Source organism: Pipistrellus kuhlii, unplaced genomic scaffold (assembly GCF_014108245.1).
Source record: "Pipistrellus kuhlii isolate mPipKuh1 unplaced genomic scaffold, mPipKuh1.p scaffold_m20_p_9, whole genome shotgun sequence".
NCBI classification, from domain to species: domain Eukaryota; kingdom Metazoa; phylum Chordata; class Mammalia; order Chiroptera; family Vespertilionidae; genus Pipistrellus; species Pipistrellus kuhlii.
Genome location: NW_023425595.1, coordinates 34,556,330 through 34,570,127, shown reverse-complemented (window position 1 = coordinate 34,570,127; position 13,798 = coordinate 34,556,330). Strand labels below are relative to the sequence as shown.

The 13,798-nt window shown below is 56.2% G+C and overlaps 1 protein-coding gene across 3 annotated transcripts in view; it reads left to right on the top strand.

Annotated features, from left to right (window-relative positions):
- GDPD5 (glycerophosphodiester phosphodiesterase domain containing 5) overlaps nt 1-8,494 on the top strand; it is a 91,293-nt gene extending 82,799 nt beyond the window's left edge. For 2 of the 3 annotated variants that reach the window (XM_036426227.2, XM_045577913.1), the window contains exons 13-18: nt 733-890; nt 1,250-1,397; nt 2,539-2,621; nt 3,204-3,218; nt 5,266-5,378; nt 7,835-8,494. In XM_036426227.2, coding sequence (XP_036282120.1) covers nt 733-890; nt 1,250-1,397; nt 2,539-2,621; nt 3,204-3,218; nt 5,266-5,378; nt 7,835-7,983 — 666 coding nt within the window. In that variant the 3' untranslated portion in view covers nt 7,984-8,494. The remainder of the gene's footprint in view (nt 1-732; nt 891-1,249; nt 1,398-2,538; nt 2,622-3,203; nt 3,219-5,265; nt 5,379-7,834) is intronic. The other variant, XM_045577914.1, reaches the window with a different exon arrangement.
- Nucleotides 8,495-13,798: the final 5,304 nt, after the last annotated feature.

Below are 13,798 nucleotides of genomic sequence, written 5' to 3'. Positions count from 1 at the left end.
AAGCACATCCCCAGTAGGGGGTGTGCAGGAGGCAGCTGATCGATGTTTCTCTCTCATCGATGTTTCTAACTCTATCCCTTTCTCTTCCTCTCTGTAAAAAGTCAATAAAATATATTAAAATAAATAAAGTAAAATGACCCAGTCCAGGTTCTCCCACATACTTACGGCCGGGAAGCACTGCCCACATTCTCGTGGGGTAGCATTTGGAGATCCGAGGAATCTCACACCAACGTGTGACGCACACTAGATGGCGGTGGCCGCCTGCGGAATAACTGACATTTCGATGATCCGTCCTTGTGACCAGGGGCTAGAGCACATGTATCAAACACAAGGCCCTCGGGCCAAATCCGTCCTGCCAGGCCTTGCAATGCGGCCCGCACCGCGCTGTCATCACTGCACTCCGCTGCGTTTCCATCACAATGACAGTTTATGACTGTTCAGTAAACCATTCGGCCCGCGATTTAGGCTGGATTTTAGATTTTGGCCCCTTCTCTGATTGAGTTCGACACCCCTAGGCTAGAGGGCAAGTCCCTAGGTTATTGCCAACGCCATTCACAGCCGTGGCTGGCACCAGGTCATCCCCGGATTATGGTGATTATATGTAAGCTTTTACCCCGTGTCAGGCCCGTCTGTCCAGTCTCTTTTAAGCCTTCTAGGTGCGTCCGGAGGGGTAGACTCCGCCCATGTTGCAGATGGGAGATCTGAGGCCGCCCGCCCCTTCTCTGCCCGCAGGTCATGTGGCTGCCGAACAGGCAGAGGTCCTTCGTGCGGAGGGTGGCTCCTGGCTTCCAGCAGACGTCGGGCTCCAAGGAGGAAGCCTCCAGCCTGCACCGAGGCCACATCCAGTGGCTGAACCTGCGCTACACTCAGGTGTCCCGCCAGGAGCTCAGGTGCCCGCCCCGCCCACCCCGCTCAGCCAGAGGAGGGCAAGGCTCGGTTCCTCCACACCGTCTGCTGCCTCTTCCTCTCCTTCTCTCACACGCACGCACGCACGCACGCACACACACACACACACACACACACACACACATGCACACACACATACACACACACGTCTGGGCAGAGGGTTAAGCACAGGGACTTCTGGTCCAAGGAAGAGACGTCAAGAGCGTCAGGCAGACATGGGTTGGCTCCGAGTCGGGCCCTCTGGGAGGAAGCGTCCTTCTCTGGGACAAGTGAGGGCTGGCACCCCCCTCACAGGATCCCAGAGGCCCGGACCCCAGGCTGACCGCCCGTCCCTCACCCACAGGGACTACGCCTCCTGGAACCTGAGCGTGAACCTCTACACGGTCAACACGCCGTGGCTCTTCTCCCTGCTGTGGTGCATGGGGGTGCCCTCCGTCACCTCCGACAACGCCCACACCCTGTCCCAGGTGCCTTCCCCCCTCTGGATCATGGTGAGTTGGGGGGCTGCTGGGGGCAGAGGGCACGTGGGGGCAGTGGAGAGCTGCCGATGGCACCCAGGCGGGTGCGGACTCCACACCTGTGTCTCGGGTGGAGTCTCAGGTTGGGGGCAGCCCGGGGAGGGTACAGGCGTGAGGCAGGAGGAGGAGGTGCTGGGAGCGGGGCGGGGCTGGGGCCTGACCCACGGGCGGAACCATCACTTACGGGCCCTGGAGAGCTAGCGGACGACGACTTGGGTTTTCTGGTTTGGGGTGGTGTGTATGGTGTTTTATGTTGAAGGAAGGGTAGGCGTTATGGAAAGAGGGTAGCAGGCCAAGACTAGGGAGCAGAAAAATCTGCTCAGAGATTACAGCGGATCAAACCGGTTTGCAACTGGTTGGCCGAGCACCTGCGGACAGGCCTGAATTCCCGTCCCCGCTCTGTCACGGGGGGGTGGGAGCCCTCGATCTCCCCCCGCGCTCCCACTGCCATCTCTCTGAGGAGGTGAACGGCGGGTGGAGGGTCTGTTATGGCCCAGACGGTGCCAAGGTCAGCGCTCGGATCTAGGTCCCGGCGGGTTCAGTCCTTCCTTCCATCCACCTGCCCTCGGTCCTTTAAGATGTGCGGAGGCTCAGCCGAATGGGATGAAATAACGCTGTGGCAGCACTGGGGGCGGCACTCTCGCCGCTGGGGTCACAGGCGTTGCCCCCACCCCTCCTCCTCCTCAGCCACCTGAGGTCCTGGGATTTGCCCTCCTGGTCCCTCCACTGTCCCTGGGGGAAGCCCCGCACTCCACTCCCTATGGTGACACGTGCCCTCTTACGCCCTCACGGATGCTGCACACGCACCCCTGCAGGTCACGTGGGACCCCCACGCTCCTCTGTCTGCCGTTCAGTATGGGCCTCTGGCTTTGAGCCTCCTCAAGCACCCAGTCCCTCCAGGCTTGACACTAACCATCTTTACTCGGAACACCACACAGGCATTTTATCCTGTGCACGCGCGCGCACACACACACACACACACACACACACCCTCCCCTCCTCACAGGGCCCAGAGCTCGTGCCTCCAGGCCCTCCCCTGCCCACGCGCCCTCAGTCCGGAGCCTGAGGTGGCCCGGCTGTGACCGGAGGCCGCCCGCGGGCCGTCTGTCCACAGCCCCCGGACGAGTACTGCCTCCTGTGGGTCACCGCGGACCTGATCTCCTTCACCCTCATCGTGGGCATCTTCGTGCTGCAGAAGTGAGTGGGCTCCGACCCCTGCCTCGGCCTTCCCCGCCCCGCCCCCCACAAGGCAGACCCGGCTCCCCCCAGCCAGGCGCCCCTCCTCCTGAGCTCTGGGCCAGGAGAAGGCCTGACTGACCAGACAGCCCATGCTGGGAGAAGACTCCCCGTGGCCCCCGGCCTGCCCCCCTCCGCCAGAGCAGGCAGCTTCTGGAACGAGCCCCCCGCCCAGCTGGGAGCCCAGGGCCAACCTCTGCGCGGATTTGCCGGTGGTTGCGGGTTCCCGCTCCTCTCCAGCCTGTCTCCCCACCTGGTGAACACGGCCTGGTTCCCACCAGCACTGGGCACACCTGTGCCATGCCGGCAACCTTCCCGCCCTCTGACAGCAGCTGGGGGCAGTGGGGGCGGTGGGGACAGTGGGGAGGTGGGCGTGGCCAGGGGAGGGCTGAGGGCCAGGCTGGGGTCCCAGCTCGGCATGAACCAACGGGAAGGGTTTTATTCTTGACTGACGTTCTCTCTCTGTCCCATTCTGCTCTGACCCGGCGCATGTCCCTCCTCTCTCCCACCCTCCCCTCTCCGCTGCACTCTGGCATCTCACAGCTATCACTTGATCAGGTAATTCTGTGTGGTCTTCCTCCTCCTGGCGCTTTCTCCCCCCTCACCGCGCCCCTCTCTCCAGTTCCTCTGGGACCTGCCCGAGCTGTGCCTGGGTCGCTGCCTCACCGATAGCCCGGTTCCCGCCCCAGAACCCTCCTCTCCTGACATCCTCCTTTCTCTCCCGCCCTGCCCGCCGTGTGTGCCCTCTGCTCTTCCCTCCCGCTGCTTCTGCCGTCCGGGAGTCAGGGTTTCCTTATCGATTGCTGACCTGGCATCTTCCTCTGCAGAGGGCTCTGCCTGCTCCCCCCTGCTTGGCGTCCCCGCAGGGCCTGCCCGCTGCCCAGCGCACACCCCACCACGTTCTGTCTCTCCCTTCCCATCCGCCGCCTTTCCGCTCTCTGGGTTTGCCTCTCCCATCACTCATTCTCTCTTTACCTTCCTCTGTGTCTCTCACCTCTTTTTTTTTCACTTTCCTTCTCTGGCTCCCCCATACACTCTCCCACTTTCCCCGTCAGGGCCCCACCGTGGGTGAGCTTCCCGTCTTAGCTGTGCATGGCTGAGAAACCCTGGCCTGGCGGTCTCCCTCTGGGGTTACTGTTAATTTCCAAGAGGAGACTTGGTCTCGGAGACCCAAGTCCTTGCCAAGCACGTGGAGGCCTCCTGGGTCGGACGGCTTCACTGAGCAGCTTCTGGGAGGAACTGCTCCCTGGCTGGGGGTCCTGAGCCAGCCAAGGTCCTTTCGCCCAGGCCTTCCTCCTCCTCCTCGCAGTCAGCAGACGTACAGAGGTGCTGGCTGGCGCTGCTGGGCCTGCAGTGGGGATCGGCATCCCTCAGAGGCTGGCCCTGAACGACATATAGCCAGGCAGTGCCACTCTCTTCCTGGCACCACCCTGACGGAGGTGGGGGCTCCGGGGAGGACCACTTCCTCATTCTCCCATTCATTCCCTCACGTACTTAGGGCCCCACCACACACACACACACACACACACACACACACACACAGCAGGCACTGAGGTTGGTGCCAGGGACACAGCGATAAATACAACCCAACTGCTGTCCTCAAGGACACAGAGGGTGCTCACCCAGCCAGGGCGCAGGCTGCCTTCCCCTCTGCTTCCTGCTTGGCCCTCGTGTCCGCTCTGTTCACCCACCCCTCTGCCTGTCCACCTGCCTGTCCATTTCAGCCGTGCTGACCCATCTGGAAACAACCCATTTCTTGTGGAGTCTGAGCTCCCTTCATCCACCCCATGGGGCTCTGTGCCCTGGGGGTTTGGTTGTTTCCGAGCTGACCCCCGCTTCTCTTGGTGGGAGTGGAAGTGTGGGGGGGGGCCGGCTTGGGGGGGTCAGTGAATCCTTCTGTCCAGGTTGCAGAGTCTCAAGGTCAGAGGCCAGGGTTTGGGGGTGGCTGGGGCCTCTAATAGGAAAAGCCATGCCTGGCTCTGCGTGGCCCCTGTGTGCCCTGAGCAGCCTGGCCTCGGCCATCAGAGGGCGCTCCAGCCGGGCTCCCCATTGGGGACTATGTGCCCCCCTCTTCCAGGGCGGTTGGAAAGAGAGTAGCACAGACCCCAACCCAAGTCACTCTAAGTCCTTGGCTCGGAGCCTGTGAAGACCAGTTCTGAGCAAAGCCCCTGCATCTCCCCTCCTCTCTCTGCTTTCCTCTCCGGGGTTCCCTCTGGCTTCCCTCAGCTTAGTCATACAGGGGGGCTGTAGGAGACATCAGCTGGGACTCCCCAAGATTAGTGTGTACCGCAGGGTAGGTCATCAGAGTCATGTCTGGTAAGCCCTCCCCCACCCCAACTGTATCAGGTCCAAAGGAACCAGGTGAACAGCTGGGGGCACCTGAGACAGAATGAACCAACCCAGAGCGTCCTGGGCCCAGGGGCTGAGCTGGGTCTGGAGTGAGAGGACGGCAGGAGGGGCCTGGCTGGGAGTCCGGGGACTCCGATGGGCCCTCGCTGGGCCCCATCTGGTCTCTCAGGCCCAATCCACGGAGGCGCTGGGAGAGGGCAGCCCCCTGCTCCGGGACGGGCGGGGAAGGGCCTGACCCACAGGGTCGTCTCTGCAGGTGGCGCCTGGGGGGCATCCGCAGCTACAACCCCGAGCAGATCATGCTGAACGCGGCGGTGCACCGGACCAGCCGGGACGTCAGCATCATGAAGGAGAAGCTCATCTTCTCAGGTGGGCGGCCCCGAGGCAGGCGCCGGGCCCGTTCCCCACCCCACACGTCACACAGCACAGACAGACAGGGACACGCATCCAGAGGCACACACACATAGACACACGCCTCCACATACAGCCACGTCAGCATCATGGATGGTGGGCAAGTGACGTGCAGGAGTGGGGTGGAGGGGAAGGGTCTGCTTTGAAGGCCTATCCCCCTTTGCCTGGTTCATACAGGGACCGCCCCCCCCCCAAAAAAAAAAAAACCTGTCTTCATCCCTGCTGCTGCCAGCCGGCTGACACTCCAGTCTGATGGAGGAGGCAGCTATCTAAGCAAGAACATGGGAAACTGGGTGGCACTGGAGCTCTGACAGATGAGGGCGCTGATCCCAAGTGGGGTACAGAGGAGAGTGGTCAGAGCTCCCTGGGGGGTGAGGACGGTCTGGAACCCACGTCGCAAGGAAGTGACATAGCTGAACCGGAAGGATGGATGGGGGGCGGGTGGCGGGGAGATGGGTTTGCGCTCAGCTCAGCGGGGAGGCGCAGAGGGCAGAAAGGACAGGCTGGAGCAGCGCTCAGAGGGAGTGAGGGAGCACTGCTTCCAGGGCACTGGCAACCAAACACGGCTCCACACGGCTGGCGCGGAGGGGCCGCTGGCTGGCTCAGCCCAGGTGGCATGGTCAGGAGCTTGGGCCTCGTTCTGGAGGCAGAGGAGGGTTGTGGGAAGGTTTGAATTTGGCCGTTTTTGCAGCAGAGCTGTGACAAAGCACCGAGACGTGGGAGGCTTAAACAACAGACATTTATTGTCTCTCAATCCTGGAGCCGAGGAGTCCAAAGCCCAGGTGTCGGCAGGGCTGCGAGGGAAGGGTCTGGTCCAGCCCTCCCCCCGTGGCTTGTAGATGGTCATCCTCCTGTTCGCATGGCATCCTCCCGGCGTGCACCTTGGTAACTCAGGAGAGAGATGGGTATGGGAACAGAAAGAAAAGGAGAAATCTATAGAGTATTTAGGAGCCTGGTGGATCTGGATCCAAATCCCAACTCTGTCCCCAGCTAGCTGTGTGCACCGGAGCACACTGTCTAACCCAGTGGTTGGCAAACTCATTTGTCAACGGAGCCAAACATCAGCAGTGCGACGATTGAAATTTCTTTGGAGAGCCCCATTTCTTAAACTTCTTCTAACGCCACTTCTTCAAAATAGACTCACCCAGGCCGTGGCATTTTGTGGAAGAGCCACACTCAAGGGGCCGAAGAGCCGTAGGTGGCTCGCGAGCCGCAGTTTGCCGACCTCGGGTCTAACCTCCCTCGGCATCAGACTGCTTGTCTGTGGAATAGGCTAGTGACCCCCAAAGGTTACGTGTGAGGGTGACGGACACGCTGGTCCACAGGGGCACTCGGTAAACGCGCATGAATGAGCGAGAGCCATGGGGGTGGTGTGGTTGGCTGGCTCCGAGGATCAAGGATCATGTGACCATCTCACGATTCCCTCCTTGACTATTCCTTTCTCTAACAGACGAATGCCAGGCACTGTTTTGGGTACACAGATCCTTGCTTACCTTTGCTCAAAAAATCTCCGAGGGGCCCCCTGGCGTCCCCCAGCCCTCTGGCCTCACTGGAGAGCTCCCTCTCGGAGGAAGGGGCCAGTCTGGGGCACCTGGGACCCCCAGGCCCCCGCACTGTGCCTGGCCTCCAGTCAGAGGGGTGAGAAGCATGAACGGAAGGCAGGAAGCCCTCCCCTAGCCCTAGGCCTGGCAGGCTCTGCCCAGACCCCCACCCCCACCCCCCATGGTGCCAAAGGCCGTTCACTGAGCACCTCTGCGGCAGGCTCTGAGGGGAGTCGCCCACAGTGCTCACTCCAGGCTGAGAGGTCGTCTCCAGAGACCCCCAACTCCACCCAGGAACCCCGAGTCCCCTCAGCGGGGCTCAGCTCCACTCCGCAGACCTTCCCCTGGGCCTCTGCTGTATCCAGCTCTGTGCCAGGCGCTGGGGACAAGAGGCCCAGACAGAACCCCTGTCCCTGAAGTGCTCCAGCTGGTGGGGCCACAGGCAGTGGCAGTTCAGGCTGTGATGGGGGGGAGGTTAGCGGGGGGAGGGGTCAGCGGGGGGGGGGTGGCTATAGCAGGTCCCATCCCTACCAGAAGAAGGGAGTCAGGGAAGTTGCAATAACACAGGTGAGAGGAATGAGCCAGACTTTTTAAAAAGGTGTTGATGGGGAAGTCACTCCCAGGAGAGGGGGCCGTTTGCGCAAAGGCCCTGAGGAGAGCAGCAGATGATGCCAAGCCCAGGGGGATGGGGCTGGTTTTCAGTGGCTAGAAGAGTTCCCAGGGGGCCTTGACTAACAATCTAAACACCAAACCTGAACCCAGTGGTCGCATCAGCACCTGAGTGCCTGGCCAGGGGTCGCTGCAGGCCACCCTCCCCCCGCGATCTCCTCGCCATCCTCCCTGACCCCTCTCTTGCCCCCTCTGGCCCAGCAGAGATCAGCGATGGCATGGAGGTCTCCGATGAGCTCTCCGTGTGCTCCGACAACAGCTACGACGCATATGCCAACAGCGCCACCCCCCCAGGGGAGCCCCGAGGGACGGGCAGCCATGCCAAGCCGCTCACCGACCGGAGTGGGCGTTAGCTGGAGCCCCGACTCCCAGGCCGCACCGGACGGAGCCCAGGGAGCCCAGAAGAGCAGGCAGAAGCCTGTGTGGACCGGGGGCGCTCTGGGAGCTGGCGCCAAGGCCGCCTCGCCAGGTCCAGCCCCTGGTCCGCCATGGCCTCTCTCAGGGGTTAGGGGCTCCCCTCTCCCCTCAGGCCCAGCTGGGCCGGGACTCCAGCCTCTCCGATGCCCCTGCAGGCCTGCAGGGTCCTTCTTCTGGAAAGTGCGGGGCCTGGTCCTCCCCTGAAACCCTCCCTTGAATCCTGGACGCTTGGATGGGCCACTGGGCCATGCCCTATCCCCTGGAGGATGTGGGACCACCCTCCTGTTTGGGCTGTGAAGCAGCCGACTTCTCTGTCGCTCCTGCCTCGAGGACCTGGGGCTGGCTCTCTCCCCCAGCTGCTCTGCTCTTCACATCCATCTCAAAGCACAAGGAGGCTCGCTCAGCAGGAAAGCCTGCAGCCAGGGGTGGAGATACTCCTCCGACCAGCCTCCCCGCGACCCCCCTTCCCCCCCACCCCCCGCCACCGGCCCTGCCCCAGGGGAGGGCCCAAGCCGTGTCTGTAGGAGCAGCTGGAAGTGGCCAGAAGAGCAGGCTCAGGGCCGCTCGGCCCCCTGCCCGCGTGTGCAACCGGCCTCCAGGGCAGAGTGACCGGGAGGCGCAGGAGAGCGAGGCCGGCGCCACCTCAGTGACCTCAGGGCAGGGCGCCTGGGAAGAGGGTTCTCTGGGCATGGCCAGGGGTGGGCAGGTGGGCACGGAGGCCTACAGAGGAAGGGGCCTGAGGGGCCTCGGCCAAGTGGTTAAAGCTGCCGTGTGGACACGTCATTTCTGAACTGTCGGTGGGAGGATGGGGACCGAGTTCGGGGTTCAGTCTTGGCCCCACGATGTGAGGAGGAGCCATTCTCAGAAACGAGCGGGAGGGCGGCAGGCTGGCAGGTTCCGTCACAGCCCAGGGCTGGGGCCAATCTTGGAGAGATAAGTGACGGTCCAGGCCCCGCAGAACAAGTGGCACCAGGATCCCGCCCAGGCACTCATGCCTCTGTAACCAGCCAGGGACAGCCCGGAGGAGGGGAGGGCTCCTGGGCCCGATGTGAGGGTGAGCAGAGGGACCAGGAGGTCCCCGGGGAGGCGTTCTGAGCTCCCCAACCTGTGGAGTGAGACCTGCAGCCGGCAGACGCCTCTCCACTGTGGCAGAAGTTCGGCTTGGACTTCTCTAGGATTTGGGCCTGACCAGAGCCAGCCCACCTCGCCCCTGGCACATTGGGGTGCCTGGGCTGACAGCCCCGATATCGTCCCCAGATGTCCCTTTCTGTCACTCGGTCCTCGGGCCTCCGTCCTCCGTGAAGGAGTCAGCAGAGGAGTCGGGGCAGGGCTGTAGCTCCCATCCTTGTCCTAAGCGTCTGTGTGATCTCGGGTGTGTCCTAAGGGGGAAAGGGAGAAGCTGAACTCTAGCACCAGCCTGCATTCAATAAACATGGTGCTTTCCAGAAGCCGCGGGATGTGTCTCTTCTCCAGACAGGGGTCTTCTGGGCACAATTCTTGGGGTTGGAGTAATTCTGCCACCTTTCTGGAGGAAAGGAGGGAAACCCCTCCCAAATGTTGGAACCCAGGCTGGGCCCTCCCCCGCCCCCCACATTAACTTCTAAGACTGCCTCTCAGGAACTGTGCTCACCCCTTCTCTCCCCCACGGAGCATCTGCCAAGTGCTTCCCTTCCCGGAGCAGAAGTCAGCTCCCGCCTCTCCTTGGGCACAGGGAGCACGAGTGAAACCTGGACCTGCTGGGTCAGGAGGGGGTCACTGTCCTACCCAAAACGCCCAGTAACCTGCTCTCCAACCGCCGGCCGGCCCAACAGGAAAGTGGACTTGACCTTTCCTGCCAGCTCCTCCCTGTCCAGGCAGTGCCCCTGGCCAGACCTGGGCAACTTGAGATTCTGGAGTTCCCAGGAGACGGTAGAGCAGACTCATTCTCCACGGAAGAGCCAGAGTCCCCCTCTCACCAGAGCCCTACACCATACCCTCCCTGCCCCCCACCGCCTCGCACCCCCAATGCAGACGGTCCAGCTGCCTCCTCTCACCCCAAGCAATGAAGAGAGGATGGAAGCCAGCCTCTCCGGGGGCAGATGGCTGGGCTTGCCTCCACCCTTACTTGAGCCCACAGCCCATGGCCAACCCTGGCCCCTGTGCCTTGACCTGAGGAGTTACCAAGTGCCTGATGTCCTCCCCGTGTCTGCAGATGCCAGCCTGCCAGCCTGCCCACTCCAAGAGGCCTTCCCTGCCGGCCCCAGTAGACTCACTCCATCCTTCCTTCCTGGACCTCAGTGGGTGAGGCCTCCTCAAGGTTGAGCCTACTCTCTACTTCCTCCAGGTCCTCCTTCCCAAGTCCAGACATCAAGGTGCTCAACCTAGAGGTCCAAGATGGCACTGGCCTAGGAGGACGCTGAACCCAACCAAGTACACACACACACACACAGAGAGAGCAATCACCCCAAACAACGGGGGGCTGGGCGGACAGCTTCTGAGTGTGAGAAAGAGGCCACACAGAGAAGGCTGGGAGGCCGCGGGGGCTCCAGGAGCCTCGGGAGGAGTCTGGGGCTAGAGGGCCAAGTGGAACTACTTCCACCCCCTCCGCCTCCGCAGCACGGTAACCGGGCCCACCTGCCGGCTGCCGCAGTGAGTTCCCAAACACGTCACCTGAGCCCCTCTGATTCCAAACACAGGGAGCAAGCCCAAGCCGCGGACAGTGGATCCTGCCTCCCACCTGGAGCTGCCCGGGGCTGGTAGGCCAGGGCCCCGTGTATCTTAGGCACCTGCTTGGCTCCTACCAGCCTGTGACTTATGAACCAGGAGGCCCCAGTTCCATTCCCGGTCAGGGCACATGCCTGGGTTGCGGGCTCCATCCCCAGTGTGGGGCGTGCAGGAGGCAGCCGGTCAATGATGCTCTCTCATTGATGTTTTTATTTCTCCCTCTTTCTCCCTCTCCTTCTCTAAACACACACACACACACACCATAAACCATGGAGGGGATGGTAAAAAATCTAACCCTTGAAAATATACTTAAATTTAAATGCCGTAAGATAGGTTGTAGTCACAAACCAAAAACCTATAAAATATTTTAAAAATAATAATAAGAAATCCACACAAAATACTAAAATAAATAAATAAATAAATAAAAATAAACAGCAAACTACAGGAAAGCATTAAAAAAAGAAAGACTAAAGGACTATAAAAACAACCAAAAAAAAAAAAAAAAAAAAACAACAACCCCACACAAAACAAAACCAACCATTAACAAAGTGGCAATAAGTACATACATATCAACTACTTTAGAGGTAAATGAACTACATGCTCCAATAAAAAGACATAAGATACCGAATGGATTAAAAACATGCCCCAACTATATGCTGCTTACAAGAAACTCACTTCAAATCAAAACACATTCAGACTCAAACTAAAATCAATAAGGAATTACATGACAATTAGGTCAGATGAACTTATTGATAGTATTTTTTTTAACATTTCATCCAAAAGCAGCAGAATACACATTTTTTTTCAAATGCACATAAGAAAATATGAGAACATTTTCCAGGAAAGACCACATGTCAGGCCACAAAACAAGTCCCAATAAATTTAAGATTAAAATAATATGAAACACCTTCTCTGACCCCAATGGTATGAAACTGAAAATCAATTATATGAAGAAAATTGAAAAACAAATATGTGGAGGCTAAGTAACATACTAAACAATGAATGGGTTAACAATGAGATCAAGGGTTAAATAAAAAGATACTTTGAGCTAGAAGAAAATACAATGACCCAACATATATGGGTCACAACTAAAACAGTCATAAGAGGGAAGTTCATAGCAATAAAGGCCTACATCAAGAAATAAGAAAAATCTCAAATACACAATATAACCTTAAACCTAAAGGAATTAGGGGGAGGGGAAACAAGCAAAGCCCAAAGTGAGTATAAGAAAGGAAATAATAAAGATCAGAATGGAGCCTTAGCTGGTTTGACTCAGTGGATAGATCATTGGCCCATGAACTTGAAGGGTCCCAGGTTCAATTCCGGTCAAGGGCACATGCCCAGGCTGCAGGCTTGATTCCCCAGTAGGGGGCGTGCAAGAGGCAGTTCATCAATGATTCTCTCTCATCATCAATGTTTCTATCTCTCCCTCTCCATTCCTCTCTGAAATAAAAACGTATTTTTAAAAAAGAGGTCAGAATGGAAATAAACAAAATAGAGTCTAAAATTAGAATAAAAAATATCAATGAAACTAAGAGCTGGCTCTTTGATAAGATAGCCAAAATTGATAAACCTCTAGCCAGACTCAAAGAAAAAAAAAGGGGGGGCCCAAATAAATAAATTCAGAAATGAGAGAGCAGTGACAACTGAACCATAGAAATACTAAGAATTGAAAGAAAATACTATATCATATGCCAACAAATTAGAGAACCTAGAAGAAATGAATAAATTCCTAGGAACACACACTCTTCCAAGACAGAATGATGAAGAAACATAAAATCTAAACAGACAAACTATTAATGAAATAGAATCTGTAATAAATAAATAAAAACTTTCTCCCTGGCTAGTTTGGCTCAATGAATAGAGCATTGGCTTCCGGACTGGGGCTTGATTTTGGCCAAGGGCACATGCCTGGGCAGCACGCAGGAGGCAGCCAATCAATGATTCTCTCTCACTGATGTTTCTGTCTCTATCTCCCTTCCTCTCTAATGTCAATAAAATATATTTAAAACAAATAAACAAACAAACAAAAATACCTCCCAACAAACAAAAGTCCTAGACCAGATGGTTTCACAGGTAAATTTTACCAAACATTCAAAGAATTAATATCTATCCTTTTCAAATAACTCCAAAAATTTGAAGAGGAGGGAAGGCTCCAAAATTCATTTTATGAGGCCAGCATTACTGATACCAGTAGTAGAAAAAGACAGTACAAAGAAAGAAAAGTCTTGGCCAATATCCCTGATGAACATAGATGCAAAAATCCTCAGCAAAATATTAGCAAACAAATTTCAGCAATACATTAAAAAGATCACACATCCTGGTCAAGTGGGATTTAGTCCCAGGATACAAAGCCAGAGCGTTATCTGCAAATCAATTAATTTGATACACCACATAAACAAACTGGAAGAGAAAAATCACATGATAACATCAATAAATGCAAAAAAAAAAAAAAAAAAAAAAAAAAAAAAAAAAAAAAAGCATCTTACAAAGTCCATCATCCATTTTTAATATAAATTCCCAGCAAAGCAGGGATAGAGGGAACCTACCTCAACATAATAAAGGTCATCTATGACAACCCCACAACTAAAATCATACTCAATATCATAAAACTGAAAGCTTCTTCTTTAAAATCAGGACAAGTCAAGGTTGTCCACTTCCACCAGTTTTATTCAACATAGTATGGGAAGTCCTAGCCTCAGTAATCAGACAAGAGAAAGAAATAAAGGCGTCCAAATTGAAAAGGAAGAAGTAAAACTGTCATTAGCTGCACATGGCATTAATACTATATAAAAAGAACTCTAAAGATTCTACAAAAGACACCTATTAAACTAATAAATGAATTCAGTAAAGTAGCAGGATACAAAATTAAGATTCAGAAATGGGTTGTACTTTTATACACCAATAATGAACTATTAAAAAGAAAAAAAATGCTACTTTCAATTGAATAAAAAAATACCTAGGAATAAATGTAATAAAATAAAATAAAAAAGATAAAGGAATTATTTCTGAGAACTATAAGACACTGAAGAAAGAAATTGAAGAATA